The 14,592-nt window shown below is 42.0% G+C and overlaps 1 protein-coding gene across 2 annotated transcripts in view; it reads left to right on the top strand.

Annotated features, from left to right (window-relative positions):
- The window catches only part of ERCC6L2 (ERCC excision repair 6 like 2), an 84,001-nt gene extending 72,763 nt beyond the window's left edge, over positions 1-11,238 (top strand). For both annotated transcript variants that reach the window (XM_031447098.2, XM_010974857.3), the window contains exons 18-19: positions 2,869-3,050; positions 9,480-11,238. In XM_031447098.2, the coding sequence (XP_031302958.2) occupies positions 2,869-3,050; positions 9,480-10,434 (1,137 nt within the window). In that variant the 3' untranslated portion in view covers positions 10,435-11,238. The remainder of the gene's footprint in view (positions 1-2,868; positions 3,051-9,479) is intronic.
- Positions 11,239-14,592: the final 3,354 nt, after the last annotated feature.

The raw sequence follows: 14,592 nt of genomic DNA, 5'->3' as shown, positions 1-14,592 counted from the left end.
TTAATAATGTTTCAAGATTTAAGAAATGAGGTCTTTGAGGAAAGTGGTTTCAACATTGCAAAGCCCTGGTTCAAACTGGCAACGTGGCATTTTGTGTTTGTCCATCTGAGGCACAGTAGATTTTGAAGAAGTCAATTTCTTTTCATTAGAAACGGTTTACTACTAAAGAACATATAATTTTGTCTTACCTTGTGTTCAGTTTATTTCAATAAAATGAACTTCATTATAAATTAAAGAGATAAATGATTTACTTTAAAAAAGAAAAAACCAAATATTCATCTTAAAAAGGTTGGGGGGGGGGCGGCTGTTGACACGTCTAAGCCCCTGAAGGGTAGGGGGGCCTCTTTGTATATGTAAATATTTTTGTTCTCAACTACATAAGCATGGTGGCAAGAACATAATAAGTGCTTATTCGTAAATAATTGTGGAATGAAAGCCATTCCCTTCCCACTTTCAATGAATGACATGTGCCTCTTCAATCCCATGGAACTCCTGTAGAAGAAAAAATACTTGTCTTATTGATGACAGTCTGTGTCTAGTAAACTTTTGTAGTATTTGTATGCCTGGAAATTTCTTAAATGATAGTTTAACTGGGTATAGAATTCTAGGTTGGCAGTTTTCTTCTCTCTGCTTGTGGAAGATACTGTTATTTTGTGGTAGTGGTGGTGGTGATGGTAGTGGTAATGAAAAGTTTGCCTTTAGTTGATTATTATTTCTCTATGGGATATCTTTTTTCTCTGGTAGTTTTTAAGACATTCTCTTTATCTATGATATAACAGGGTACAGATTTATTTTCATTTTTCCCATTAGAGAAAAAACTTTTTTAGTTTGAGGATTCATGCCTTCTTCAGTTCTCTGCCATTATCTCTTGGGCTTTCTCTCTTTCGTTTTCTCTGTTCTCTCCTTCTAGCATTTTAGAAACTTTGGTATGTCTTCTGTCCCTTAATTTTTCTCTCTTGTTTTCCTTTCTTTCTTCCTTTCTTTGTTAAGCTCTGCACTCAGAATGCTGAGTAATTTTATTCTACCAGTTTATCAGCTATCATTGTGGGGCTGTTTAGTCTGGTTCTTAACCCCGTATTCTGTGTCTGTTTCTATATTTTTTTCAAAACTGTGTTTCCTTTTTAGAGTTTGTATTTGATTCTTTCTCAGATCTGGTATTTTGCAATACCCAGTTCTTCTCTTGTCTTTCTGGACATGCTAAAGCCTTCGAAGTCTCTTTCAGATTGCTTTATTGTCTGTAATTCCTCAGATACGGATTCTCACATTTGTTGTCCCTTCCCATTTTCATTGTGGTAGGTCTTGTATGTTCTTTATCATTTTTATTGGAATTCCTCTTTTTTCCCCATTGGAATTGCAGGCATTCTCTGGATTAAGAAAATGTTCCTATGTTATGTTTTTCTATTCACCCCTCATTGACATCTATGGTTTTCACTGGTTTGGGGCCAGTTTTTTAACGTCGGTTTCTGGCTTACATTTTCCATACCATGCACGTGCTACAAAATTAGATTCCACAAATGGCACAGGTTGTGCATTCCATGTTTTCACCAGTGATTCTAAGGTAGAAGTACAAAGGCAGCCTGTTTCTGTCCTGTGTCCCTGGTTTGGGCTTTCCTAGCTTTAATTTGCAAATTGGATATCCTTTTAATTCCTACTATGTTTTTGGTTGGTTGGTTGGTTGATTTTTGGTTTTTTGGGTTTTTTAAAAAATTCTTATTTTTTATTGCAGTGTAGTCAATTTACAATGTTAGTTTCAGGTGTACAGCAAAGCGATTCAGTTACACATATACATACATAGATTTTTTTCAGATTCTTTTCAGTACAGCTGATCAGGAGAAACTGAATATAGTTCCCTGTGCTATACAGTAGGTCCTTGTTGTTTATGTGTTTTATTTATAGTAATGTGTGTCTGTCAATCCCCATTAAATCATTTCCATCTTCCCTCTCCACATGGAGTCCTGCAGACTGTAAGCTAAGACCCTGCCCCTGGGGGCTCTGAGCCTCAGCTCCCGCTTACTGCTGTGTTACTTCTTTGGTTTTGGCATCTAGAGATTTTCCTTTCTTACTTTCAAGCTCAAGTTTAATTCTGTTGTTACTGTTATCAGATTGCATCCAGTGTTTCCCCTTTTGGAGTGGGATGGGAACTTTCCACATATTCACCATACCATTTTGTCAGAGAAATTAGAACCATATAGCTTAAAATTACTTTTTCTTGGCCCACTGTTTTTAACAATTTGTGTTAAGCAAGCAACCCTTAGTCTGTAAAATAAATATGACTCTATCTATATGATTCATATGTCTGTATGATTCAATCCACTGTAATTAGCATCTTACAGTCCCTAAATTCTTGCAACCCAGTAGAGATTGAAGTAGGACTATGAAAATGGCTTATTTCATTATCACATAAAGACTGGTATTTTTTAAAAGTTTGACTTCTTATGTAAAATTGAATAACAAAGTCTGCTTAATAATATTGAGAGAAATCACTGAATTAAAACCTTTAATATCCCATTTTTAGGTCATTATTAATATAATCATTAATTTATCCTTATTTAGGAGAGGATGTCAGCATGTTTATCAGTTTAGCCACAGTCTTGACAACAGAACATCATATTGCCTCAACTTTTATTATATTTTTAAGAAAGGTGTATCTTTAGTATATATTTTAAATGATGGATACAATAGAAACATCATATTATTGCTGAAAATAATGTCTTCTTTAAAGATCTAACAAGATCTGACAGTGAGATCAGTTGGAGAACATGATATATTAGATTATAAAAAATATTGGGAAAAGGTACGACAGTCTCCCTATTTGACCAAAAATGACTGTTTTGTTCAGACTGTTTTTGCTTTCATCCCATTTTTCAGACACATAAGGGAAAAATGAAGGGAGCTATGTCGACAGATACAAAGGAACACCAACAAGCAGGCGAGGGAAGCACGCCGTATCCCCTTTACCTTTCACACCCTGTGAGCCAGAAGAAGAAGAACGTCTACCGTACAGAGCAGACCACCTTCATAATTGGAGAAACACCAAAAGGAATCCGCAGGTATGTCATCTGTGGCAACACTGGACTTTATGAATAATAAAGAATGTATAACTTCCTAGTGAAATACACAAAGTATTTGAATTTTAACTACACCTGGCATCTGAATATTTCAGAAAAATCTGAATGTGTACACTTAAAAGAAATCCCAAATGTTTTAGATGTTTTAAGAAGGCTTATCCCTGAATTGATTTAAAAAATGAAATCATTTTGTGTAGATAAATGAAATACTTCAGTGCATTATATTCGTTTATGTGTTGAATATTTATTGAGCACCTAATATGCACGCAGGCATCGTGCTAGGTGCTGAATTTACTGTGTAAAACAGGCGGGCATAGCGCCCACAGGACAGTGGGATGGGGGCTATGGGCATCAGACCGTAAATTTCTCAAAAGTAAAAAAAAAACTTATAAATAAATAATTTTAAAATGGTGTTTTAGAGGAAAGAAATGGACAGGCCTCCTTGATGGAAAATAATGGGATGGGGAGTTACAACTCTATTGCAAGGGACGTTTAGGTTAGGACCTGAAGGATAATCAGGCAAAGAGCCAGAGTAAGAACTTTCTGAAGAGGGAAGAGGTTTGGTGCGTTCAGGAACTGAGAGAAAAGACGGGTGTAGATAGTGCGTAATAACCTAGCAGAGAGTGGCATGAGGTGAAGGGAGAGACACAGATGGGGCTGGAGCACGCAGAGCCTTGTAGATTGTGGAAAAGAATTTGGATTTTGTTGCAACTGCAGTAAAAAGCTATTGAAGCATGACATGATCTGATGTATGTTTCTAAAAGATTGTTCCAGCTTCTGCATGGAAGAGGGCAGAGAGGACTAGGGGAAACCATAGGAACTAGGTGATGGTGGTTTGCAATAGAGTGGTTGCCATGGAGACAGAGCCAAATGGATGACTTCAGTTTTGTGGTTGTTGGGAGAGAGAGAAGACGGGGTTACTCCCAACTTTCCGCCTTAAGCGACAGATTGGATTTACTGAATGGGGGAAACTAGGAGAGACACACGTTTGGAGTAGAAAAAAAAAATCGAGTTCTCTTTCACTCATATTATTAAAATTGAGGTTGTAGGGACATGTCACATAGGCAGTGGATATGCTAACTGAGATTTGGGGACTGGAGATCTAAATTTGGAAATTGTCAGCATAAAGATTATGAATAAATGGCTTTAGAGCTGTGGAGTGTGTGAACGGCTTAGGAACAGAACACAGAGAGGAGAGGGGGAGCCCCAGGACCGAGCTTGGAGGGTGACCGTGGGTGCCTACTGAGTAGGAGGCCCCCCTGCATGGTCCTGAAGCCATGAGAAGTGAGAGTTTCCAAAAAGAGGGAGCACTTCACTTTGTGGAATGCACCCAGCATCAATCCGAGGAAGTGGGGACGTGGCCCTCGAGCTGGGGAGCTCAGTGGCTGCCTTACGGGAGCATCTGAGGAGGCAGGTCCCAGGGCGAGCGGGGCGAGCAGAGCATGGGCAGCCCCTGTGACTGCTGCAGCGGTAGCTGGAGGGCACTGTGGGATCAAGGGTAAGTTTTTTGTTTTGTTTTGTTTTTTTAAGTTGGGAAGATCGCAAAAGTTGTTTCTGTGTTGAGGGAAAAGGCTAAGAGGGAAAAAAGAGATCTTGCCAGAGAGGTGATAACAAAGAGTGCAGTCCTGGAGGCAGGAGACAGTGAGATCCAGACCGCTGGCCAAGGTCTAGCCTTGGAGAGGCATTAAGAGAGAGCAGATGAAGACAGGCTCAGATACGGCGATGTTTCCTCAATTAATTGAGAGTTAAAGTCATCAGTACAGGGGGGCAGAGAGAAATTATGAAATGAATCATTTATAAAGTAGGAAAGCAAGCTTAGTGGGTGATGTTAAATCCCTGTTTGAGAGTAATTCCAGTAAAACTGTCTGCAGCATGCAGACCTCATTCAGCAAGCTTCAGTTGCTCAGCTGCAGACACAGAACAGGGAAGCAGCCGGGTTTAGGGAACAGGGGTTAGAACGGAAGGAGAGAGAAGCAAGGAAACCGAAGGATGTTCGCAAAGGAATGATTATAAAATTGAACCTAAGCTGGACAAGGGGAGGCTGATGATAGCGAGAAAGCAGAAAAGTCAGTAAATTGGAGGACTCAAGATCAAAGGTGTATTCCAGCACTGCTGTCACTGGGGTCATTGAGCCACTGGACGGCAGCATGGTATGACTGAATTCAGGGATTTGGAGGATGTGGAGTTCACGGTGATGACAGTGGTGGAATATGACCTTGGGAATAGGGGCCTGACATGAAATTGAGCTTTAGGGGGTGAGGTAAAGATATTGGTGGGCCAGGAGTTGGGCGGGACATCCACATGGATACTGATGTTACCAAGAATGATGGCAGGAGATGGGAAAGGAAGCAGCAGTATCCAGGATCTTGTTCACTCACCAGCAGGAGGCAACTAGGAAGTCTGTTAACAAGGTGGGGGATGAGAATGGTTAAGCCAGATACCTTAAAGACGGGAAGGAGAAAAGACTGGTCTAGAAGCAGCAGAGTGAAGCATGACCCCTGAGGTTTAAGGATGTGAGGTGTGGGAGTCTTGAATTGTGAGGGCTGCATGAGAGGAGGCAGTATCAGGGGATAGAGGGGCCACTCAGGGAGAAGACGCAGGAGAGCTGGTAGGTTATAGCCTGGTCCCAGGGGCCCCGAGGAGTGGTCTGGAAGGATAGCGGGGTAGATTAGATCAAGGATGTAGAGACGAGGAGGGGGGTGAGAAGCCAGTGGTTGTGGGTAACTGAGGAGTAGTGTCTGAGGTCAGCAGGCAGCGGAGGAGTGGGCAGACTGGTCCCGATGGTGTCTGCGGACAGTGGGAAAACGGGGGTTGCTCTGTCTGTTCCAGTTGCTTCCCTCAGGGTTTTGGCAACTCCCAGGCAACTGGTCCGTCAGCTCCTGGGGGCTGGTGTAGCAGGTTGCAGCTCGCTCTCACCTGCCCACCATTATCCAGAAAGGCGGACATCCCACACTGCTACTACAGCGCAGCTCCCCGCTAATAGATTTAGCACCATGACTGAGTAAACTTGGGGCAATTTTCTTTGGGCAGTTATTTTGCTAGGAGCCCAACCACGTACATTTTACCACTCTTTGAGGAGCACAAGCACCTGTACCCCCTTTAGCACTGTATAGAAAAATGAAAGTATCAACAACGATCAGGTTTTGCTTCTTTTTTTTCTCTACCCAGCCTGGGGAATAAATGCCTCATGGTAGGTAAAAAAGTGAATGGTGTCTAATACTAGAATGCCAACATCTGAACTAGGGAACAGTGTCCGGACTGCTGGCACCTCTTTCCCACCACCCATCCTGCTTTATTATGTGAGTCAGGACCCCATCCCATGCGGCAGCCCCGTGGAGCACCTGCATGCAGTTTCCAGTCCTGCCTTCACTTCAGAAAGCTTAGGCAGAAAGAAGATAATTTTAACCATGTTCCACCGCTTCTCCCTCCACAATACATAGCTACTCTTAATACACTTACCGAAAGGCTGAAAGATACCCATCTTTTTCTTCTTCTTCTTTTTTTAATTTTTAACACCTGTATTGTGGTATGGTTCTTGTACAGTAAACTACGCGTATTTCTGTACGTACAATTTGATGGATTTTGATAGATGTCTACGTCCATGAAACCACCACCACAATCAAGACAGCTAACATTTCCATCACTCCCCAAGAGGTGCAGTTTTCAAAAGATACCTATCTTTGGTTTCCTTTTTTTTTCCCCCCTCTTTCTCTAAGTGGCATATGAATGTCTACAAAATTTCCCTCACTTATATGGCCAGCTTATATCCCCTGGTTGTACCTTAGAGTTCCTTAAATATTTAGAGAAAATTCTTTTAAAGCCCAAGAATTACAAAAGCAAGTTCAGAAGGCAAAAATGTGATGAGCTGTAATCAGAGCTCATCCTGTAAAGGGCAGCCACGCAGCCTAGCTTACCTGCATCCCACGCAGCTAGAACAGGATCTGAAGCCCTTTCCCCTGCGAGGTGACGGGATCGCAGGATCGCGGGCGAGGTTAGCGCAGCGAAGGCGAGAGCACTTGGGCAGCTGCCGAGACATCACCAAGTCTGGGGCGAATAAAAGACATCAGCCTGCAGCCTGGCCAACAGCTTAATCATCATGGCACAGATATTTATTAGAAAGGCCGTGAACACAGATTCCGAGATGATTAATGAACAAAATTATAATACTTCATTACTTCATGTAAAGTGAGAACTGAAACCCTTTAAGAACATACTTATTGCTTTCCAACAAGAACACTGGCGATTTCCAAGACAGCAATTTGGAAACTTTTTTTGTGATTAAGTACTCTCTTGGCAATGAGTGTGGCTGACGATCAGGCGTAGGTAGTACCTGGATTTGGGCCAGCGTGGCGAGGACTGGAAGCTGGGGTGCGCACCTGAAGCCACAGAAGAAAGGCGTGGGTGTGCAGAGCGGATTGCCACTGAAATCAGAGGGAGCACAAACTTTATGTAACCTGGTCTGGGTGGCAAAAACAGTGGTGGTTTTAAATAAAGCTCCTGTTTACATATATTTCAAAAAAAACCATCAGGGTTCTCTGTTGTGTACAGGGTAAAGTTCAGACTTCTGAGATGGCATGCAGGCCCCCTGATGATTTTCAGGCTCTTCAAGTTTGGCAGGAACTCCTGCCCTCCGCACACCAGGTCTTCTAGGAATGGGGCCTGTGCACGTTCCCTCCCTCCCCAGACGGCTTCCTCACTCATCTTTACCTGGCTGGCTCGAGGTGACGGTGGAGAAGCCTTCCCTGCCACCTTGCCCACCACCAGTCACTGGCTTAGGTACCCCTTCTGTGGGCGCCAACAGGGCCCATGTTTACCTCCATCATGAGATTTATCACTGCCTTCTGGTTTGATTTTCATGTGTCTGTCTCCTCCAACTAGGCTATAAACTCCTTGAAGATAAGGAACTGGAGTTTGTTTACTGGTTTTTGTTTTTGTTGGGGGGGTGGTAGTTTATCTATTAATTTATTTATTTTTAATTTTTTTTAATGGAGGTCCTGGGGATTGAACCCAGGACCTCGTGCATGCTGAACCCACATTCTACCCCTGAGCTCTCCCCTCCCCCTGTTCACTGTAGTATCATTCCTTCTACAGTGCCAAGCACATAAGAAGGCTCTATAAATAGTTGTTGAATGGATAAATGAATGTTTTAAGGAAATATTATATTAAAAATGGATATAATTTTAAAATTTGGGGTATTTTAATCATGGGCTGCAACATCTTTTGTTTAAAAGAACGTTTATGAACTGGGCTCTCAACTCACGGCCCCCACACAGCATCAGCAAAGCAGTACCGTCTGTCTCAGTCTGCGTGGGCTGCTGTAACAAAACGCCACAGACTGGGCCTTAAGAGACAGAAATTTATTTCTCACGGTTCTGGTGCCTGGGAAGTCCAAGATCAAGGTGCCGGCTGATTGGGCTCCTGGTGTGAGGGCTGTCTTCCAGTTTGCAGATGGCCACCTTCTCACTGTGTCCTCTCAGGGCAGAGAGAGAGAGCTCTCTGGTGATTTCTTATAACCAGTTTTAACCTTAATTACTTCATAAAGGTCCCATCTCCAGATACAGTCACACCAGGGATTAGGGCTTCAACATAGGAATTTTGGGGGCAGAGGGGGACAGTTCAGTCCATAGCACCCTCACCTGGGAAAAGGAGCCGTCAGCGCCCAGGGTTCCTAAACAGCCTTTCTACCTCCGTCTCACCAGATGGCCCATTTCCTCACACGTGCATTAACATCTTTTATTAATATACTAAGACTGAAATTCACTTTTTCAGATAGCATTTGACTTAAGTTCTTAAGTTTAGCTCTCTATACTGAAGTCAGATCAGTGAGATCAGTACTGGAAAAGAATCTAGGTTTCTCAGTCTAGAACTTTCCTATAGGCTCATCAAAAACGTGTGAAATTCCTATGTTGTATTTGTGGAAGAAGGAGAAAAAAAGGAGAGAGAAGGAAAAAAAAATTCCTCATTTTTTTCAGCATTTTCTCTTTTCTAGTCACTAAGACCCTTCTTTGACAATTTCATTTCATGGGACTTGAATGCAATATAGATTTTCAAATACAGATTGTATAAATTATGGTTCTCATGTAAGTCATAAATTGGCTGACTTGGAGGAGTAGCAGGCTGGGGTCACACAATTCCCAGGAAGTACCTGATAGTATAAATCAGAACAACTTAAAAAGCTGGTGATTTCATGAGCTAAAATATTTTTTCAGAAGGATAAGGAAAAAGGTCACATTCTGCTAAGTGCAAAATGCATGTTCATTATGGAATTAAGCTAAAATATGCTAAGTGAATAAGATGACGTACTTTGCCTCTGCATAGCATAACACCGATGGCAAGTTTTTTAGAACTTGTTTTAAAAGTGTTTAAAATGTAATAAAAAATAACCACTGGTTTTGTTCATTAAATCTTCAGAAAACAATTTGAAGAGATGGCCTCTTATTTTAAATTGTCTTCTGTAAAGGAGTTTGCTAAACATATAATTAATGCCACATCAGAAGAGAGACAGAAAATGCTAAGAGACTTTTACGCTTCTCAGTATCCAGAGGTAAAAGAATTTTTTGCAGATTCTCCTTCAGAATTCATTCAGTCTGCCTATGAGGAGGGAGAGACAGTCAAGAATAAGTCTGAAAAAAAAGAATCTCTTATAAAAGGAAGGCCGTCAGATTCTGACACTTTATCATTTAAAAGCTCTGCCAAAAAAATTTCTCAAACTTGCAGCCTGAAAACCTGTAAAGAAAAATCAATTAAGTTTCAGAATCACAGTTTCTATAGAGGAGAGGTGCTTTCTAATGATGTGGAGACTAAGAAATTACCTATAAGTTCTACCCAAGAGACTAAGAGTGGGAAAAACAGCCAAGCATCCTGTTCCCTGAACAGTACGTCTCGAGCATATGAGTTAGAAAATACAGAAAACGCCAGGAAAGGCCAACAGGACCTGGCAAAAATGGATGTTTCAAGAAATGGACCCCTTTCCAAAGTGGGAAACAAAAAGACAGAACGCCCAGCGTCAGAAAACACTTCCGTGGTAGACTTGCTTGGGGACACCTCTATTCTTGATGACCTCTTTAAAAGCCACGGGAGCGGTCCCACACAGCTGCCAAAGAAGGCCCTTCCAGGGCCCGCGGAGAAAGCAAAACAGAGGCCCAAAGATTTCTGGGACATCTTAAATGAGCAGAACGGTGACAGTCTTAGTAAACTCACGGACTTGGCGGTGATCGAGACTCTGTGCGAAAAAGTGCCCTTCGCTGCATCCTCCAAGAGGAAGGAGGATCTAGAAGCTTCTCTTTGGAAATCCAACGAGAAGTTTTTGTGGAAAAAATTTAACTGCAGTGATACGGATGAAAACACAACTAATATACAAGAATAATACATAAACACAGATGAATCTCTACAACCAATGAGCTTCTGCCGTCAGCGTTTACAGCACTGTATTCCCCACAAATTATGTTACCTTGAACACGGTTGTCAACGTCTATTTTTAATAAACTCTTGCTCCAGGGTTGGGTTTTGTTTTTTAAGTCTAAAATGTTATCATGTATGTTTTCCTTAATATCTGATTTGATCTTTTTAAAAAAATATGATTGTGTTATAGTATCAAATACTGTTATGAAATGGAAAAGATTCTAGATTTGTTATCAGGAGATCTGGGGCACCTCTCTTACTGTGTAATTATGTGGCCTTAGAAAAGTCACTTTGCCTGGTGTGCAGCCAGTTCCTGCTATGAAAGATGAAGGGTTTGAATTCGATCGACATGAATTTCCTTCCAGTTTTTAAAAGCTTTGGTTTACTCTCCCAGATTCCCTCAAGTCATAGGCCGAACTGTCCTCACCCCCCCAAACCAAGGGTAGACTGATGTGTTTCTTTCTTAACTAACACTTGGAAAATTACCTGTTTTCCTTTTCCCTCAGGTACTACTGTTATTAAATTATTCGTATCAAAGTAATAACTAGCACTGAATAAATGGCGTGTATTAAAATAGTAAGTTTGTAACTGCTCAAAATCAAAGAGTTAAGGTATAACCTTACTACATATGATGCTCAAGTAATAGAATTATTATCATGAGCCACAGGACACGTGCCTCACCTTTTTATACAACTGTTTAAAGCTTTGTATAGCTCTTTTGTATGTATTAAGTGTGAAGAAATGAGTAAACATATGATTTTATTGAAAACTCTTCTGTTTGGTTGAGTTTAATTTATATGGTTTATCATCAGTGGAAAGTGCTCATTGTTGAATTCATTTATTTGGAGACATTCATTCAGCCCCTGTGTGTTCTGTGCTGGGAGCTCAAGATGTGCTCGAGAGATGAGGCCCCGCTCCTGGTCGAATCTGTAGATTCATGTCTGTAAAGCCCCTGGCATCCTGCCGAGCACATGGAAGCGGGACCTGAGGTGGCTACTGCCCCGCATGCAGATGCTCTGTGGCAGCTTTCCCTCACTTGAACTGACAGGACCATGACAGGAGGAGGTACCCAGAAAAATAGCAGTTAACCAGGAAACAGTGGTGCTCCAGAGATCACAGCGAATTGTTGCTGTGTTGAGGGGAGGGGGCCTTTGGAGGAGCCAGCCATTGCGGTGTGCAACCATTGCTCAGAAACGGGAAAAAAAGAAAGGAAAATCTTTTCTCAAGGGATTTTATGGCCAAGAATGTTTTCTCTAGGGCAATGTTGGGGGCTGTGAAATATATTTTATTTCAGTTAATACATATATATGAATGAAAGAAAATGTTTATGAAATAATTTTTCCCTTAAGGCATGCAACATACTTGGATAATTTCTCTTGTATTGCACTTTTGGCTCGTGTGTGTGTGTGTGTGTGTGTGTGTGTGTGTGTGTGTGTTTTAATGTTCTCATAACCCACTAAGTTGATTTCATGACCCACTAATGATTGGGAACCACAGTTTGAAAATTCACTGGTTTAGGTTACATAGAGTTAGTCATTGTTTTTGCTACTTGCAGCTGAGATGTGTCCAGACTTACCAGATGCTACAAAATGAATGTGATGGGCAGTCTGTGGTAGACTTGACATTAGCGCTGTTGGACTGCTGTCGGGTCAGCTGTAAAAGGAACACAGGTAAGAACGTGGATACCTCTTCATCTCAGTTTATGTATCAGACAATAGAGTTCAGTCATTTTAATAAAAATGTATCTTTCATAAAGTACCTTTTATTTTTTTTTACATAGATATGACCTTGGAATCCTAATATGATGTTTATACAGATATTAGCCCTTATCTTCAAATATTATGATATGCTATGAAAGATTTTTATCACTGGTAGTCAAAATGGGAGCAAACATACAGACCTGGAGTTTAAAAATTAGTTTCCAACAGTTGTCAATGAAATGTTTGTCATAATTATGTAGGAATGGCGTGCCAAGCAGAATGCAAAGTTCAGTATGGAAAGGAGCCAGTCGGAACCTTCTGGAAGGGGAAGGATAAGGGTTGACTCTCCATGCAGTGGAGTGGTGGGAGGATTTGGTACAGCCGCTGATGACTGTGGGAGCAAACACTGTATTAAGAATCCTTCCTTCCCCAGGCCCCTGCTGTCCTGCCCCCAAGTTCTGCCAACTAAATAGGTGGCCACAGGCAAATCCCAGGACTCTTCCAGCCTGTTTCCACTTTAAATTTGAAATACACTGGATTGGTGGTGTTCAAGCATTTTTTCTTAAGCAACTGAACTCTACCTTAATTGGAAGCTCAATTATTTATAACAATTAAAATGGAGATCCGTTCCTTCCAGCAGCACCACTGTGGCTCCGCGGAGCACTAGTTTGAAAACCATAGGGGTGAGATCATTGCTAAAAAACCTTCCAACTTCCAAGTTTCCATGATTCTATTTGCCACAATTTGTATTTTTTTTTACTTCTCTTCAAGGCACTGATAACAGTTTCTGGCTGCTAGCACTCAACAGACAATTCTCAGTATTGGAAACTGAGGCAAAATACCATGAGATCTTTGCACTTGAACTCCTCAGAGTTCCCTTCGAGCCCTGAAACCACTTTTCTGAGTGAATTATTTCTGAGTGAATCATCTGCAAGCAGTGCGGCCGCCCCTAAATGTTCAAGGTGAAGGAGCCTTAGTTTGCAGAGATGAGTTGATGATGAACTTCCCATCAGTCCACAGCATAGGGTTGTTTTTAAAGTTGAATGCGCAATTTTGAAACTCTGAAGTTAGCCTTCCTTTCTTATATAAAATAGCCCTCTTTTATGAAATGACAGTAGATCATAGTTTTTCACCCATTTCAATGTCCTTGCTTGATATAAATATTGATAACCATATGTCAGTTTCCGAAAGTTCTGACACTTACTAGTCTATAAAATCCAAAAGAATGGGTTCCCTGCCTGCGTCTAAGGTCATTTTTTACATATGAGGGAATAGCGCCCCATGGGCACTGAGTCATACATCCAGTTATCAGTGGGTCTGGGGCCAAGCAAGGGTGTCAGTGAACCTGTAAGATCCTATAGGACGCATCCACCTTCAAAGAGCCCAGAGTGCAGAGCACTTTTTAGACTCCTCACCCAATTCTCATTTAATCATCACCGATGTGACCTTGTTTCCCAGTTCCGTCCCCACCTGCTTTTGCAAAGCATCCTCCATCCAGTGCTTCTGGGAGGCCTTAAAGTGAAGGCTCATAAGCTTGGGAACAGATCTTGGCCCTGGCTGCATTGCATTTGCCCTGGTGACAGCCCCATGCACTGTGCCCCCATGCTGGCTCCACGTGGTGTCTGTGGCAGGGAGAACACTGCACTGTTTCTCTGTTAAAGGTCAGTCATAGGAGGGCTGTCTGGCCTTACAGGATCTTTCAGACTTTTAGGTATGAAAACAGCCCTTTGGGGGTTGACTGTCTGCCCCTAGGGGGAAAGACTCGGACTGACACCCCCCTTTGGAAGTCCGAGGCTGTGTGGTTCCCAGCCTCGAAGTGGTAAGTCCGAACCACCTGCAGAGGCTTTTCCACACCCAGGTGCCCAGGGCCCTCCCCAGGAGATTCCAGATCAAGAGGTCTAGGGTCCATCACAGGCTCTCATTTTTGTTTCTCAAGTTTCACAGTAGTTCTGATAGGTTAATGTTTTGTCTGAGACGTCATCACTGGACAGAGCTCACCTGACTTTCTCTCCAGTGAGCCCCCCCCCCACCCCCGCCATGTGAAAGCAGTGGGCGTGCGAGTGAGTCACACTGGAGCCCCTCTGTCCTTTTTTAGGCCCCCAAATAGCTGTTATGTTCCCATAAAAATATCCACCCACAGCAGTGTTTCTCTCGTTAAACTTTGTCAATATGTACTTCATCGTCTTTGCTGGAGGTTAACGATTTTGGAGGTTATATTTATCCCCTAAATTCCCACATTTAAGACCAATCTTAATTATATGAGTATGATACCCATATGTCACTGACATGGATAATGCCAGTTGACATTCTTGGTTTTGCGCTGCTGTCTCTCAGTTAAAAATCAAGAATGCCTCTTTCTACAGATGATTTTTTGGTTGGCTAAATGGGCCCCTTCCTCTCACTGAAAGAAATAAGTGAAACAT

This window comes from Camelus dromedarius, chromosome 10, assembly GCF_036321535.1.
Source record: "Camelus dromedarius isolate mCamDro1 chromosome 10, mCamDro1.pat, whole genome shotgun sequence".
Taxonomy (NCBI): Eukaryota; Metazoa; Chordata; class Mammalia; order Artiodactyla; family Camelidae; genus Camelus; species Camelus dromedarius.
The sequence above is the reverse complement of the archived record's forward strand: the minus strand, read 5'-3'. Positions and strand labels throughout refer to the sequence as shown.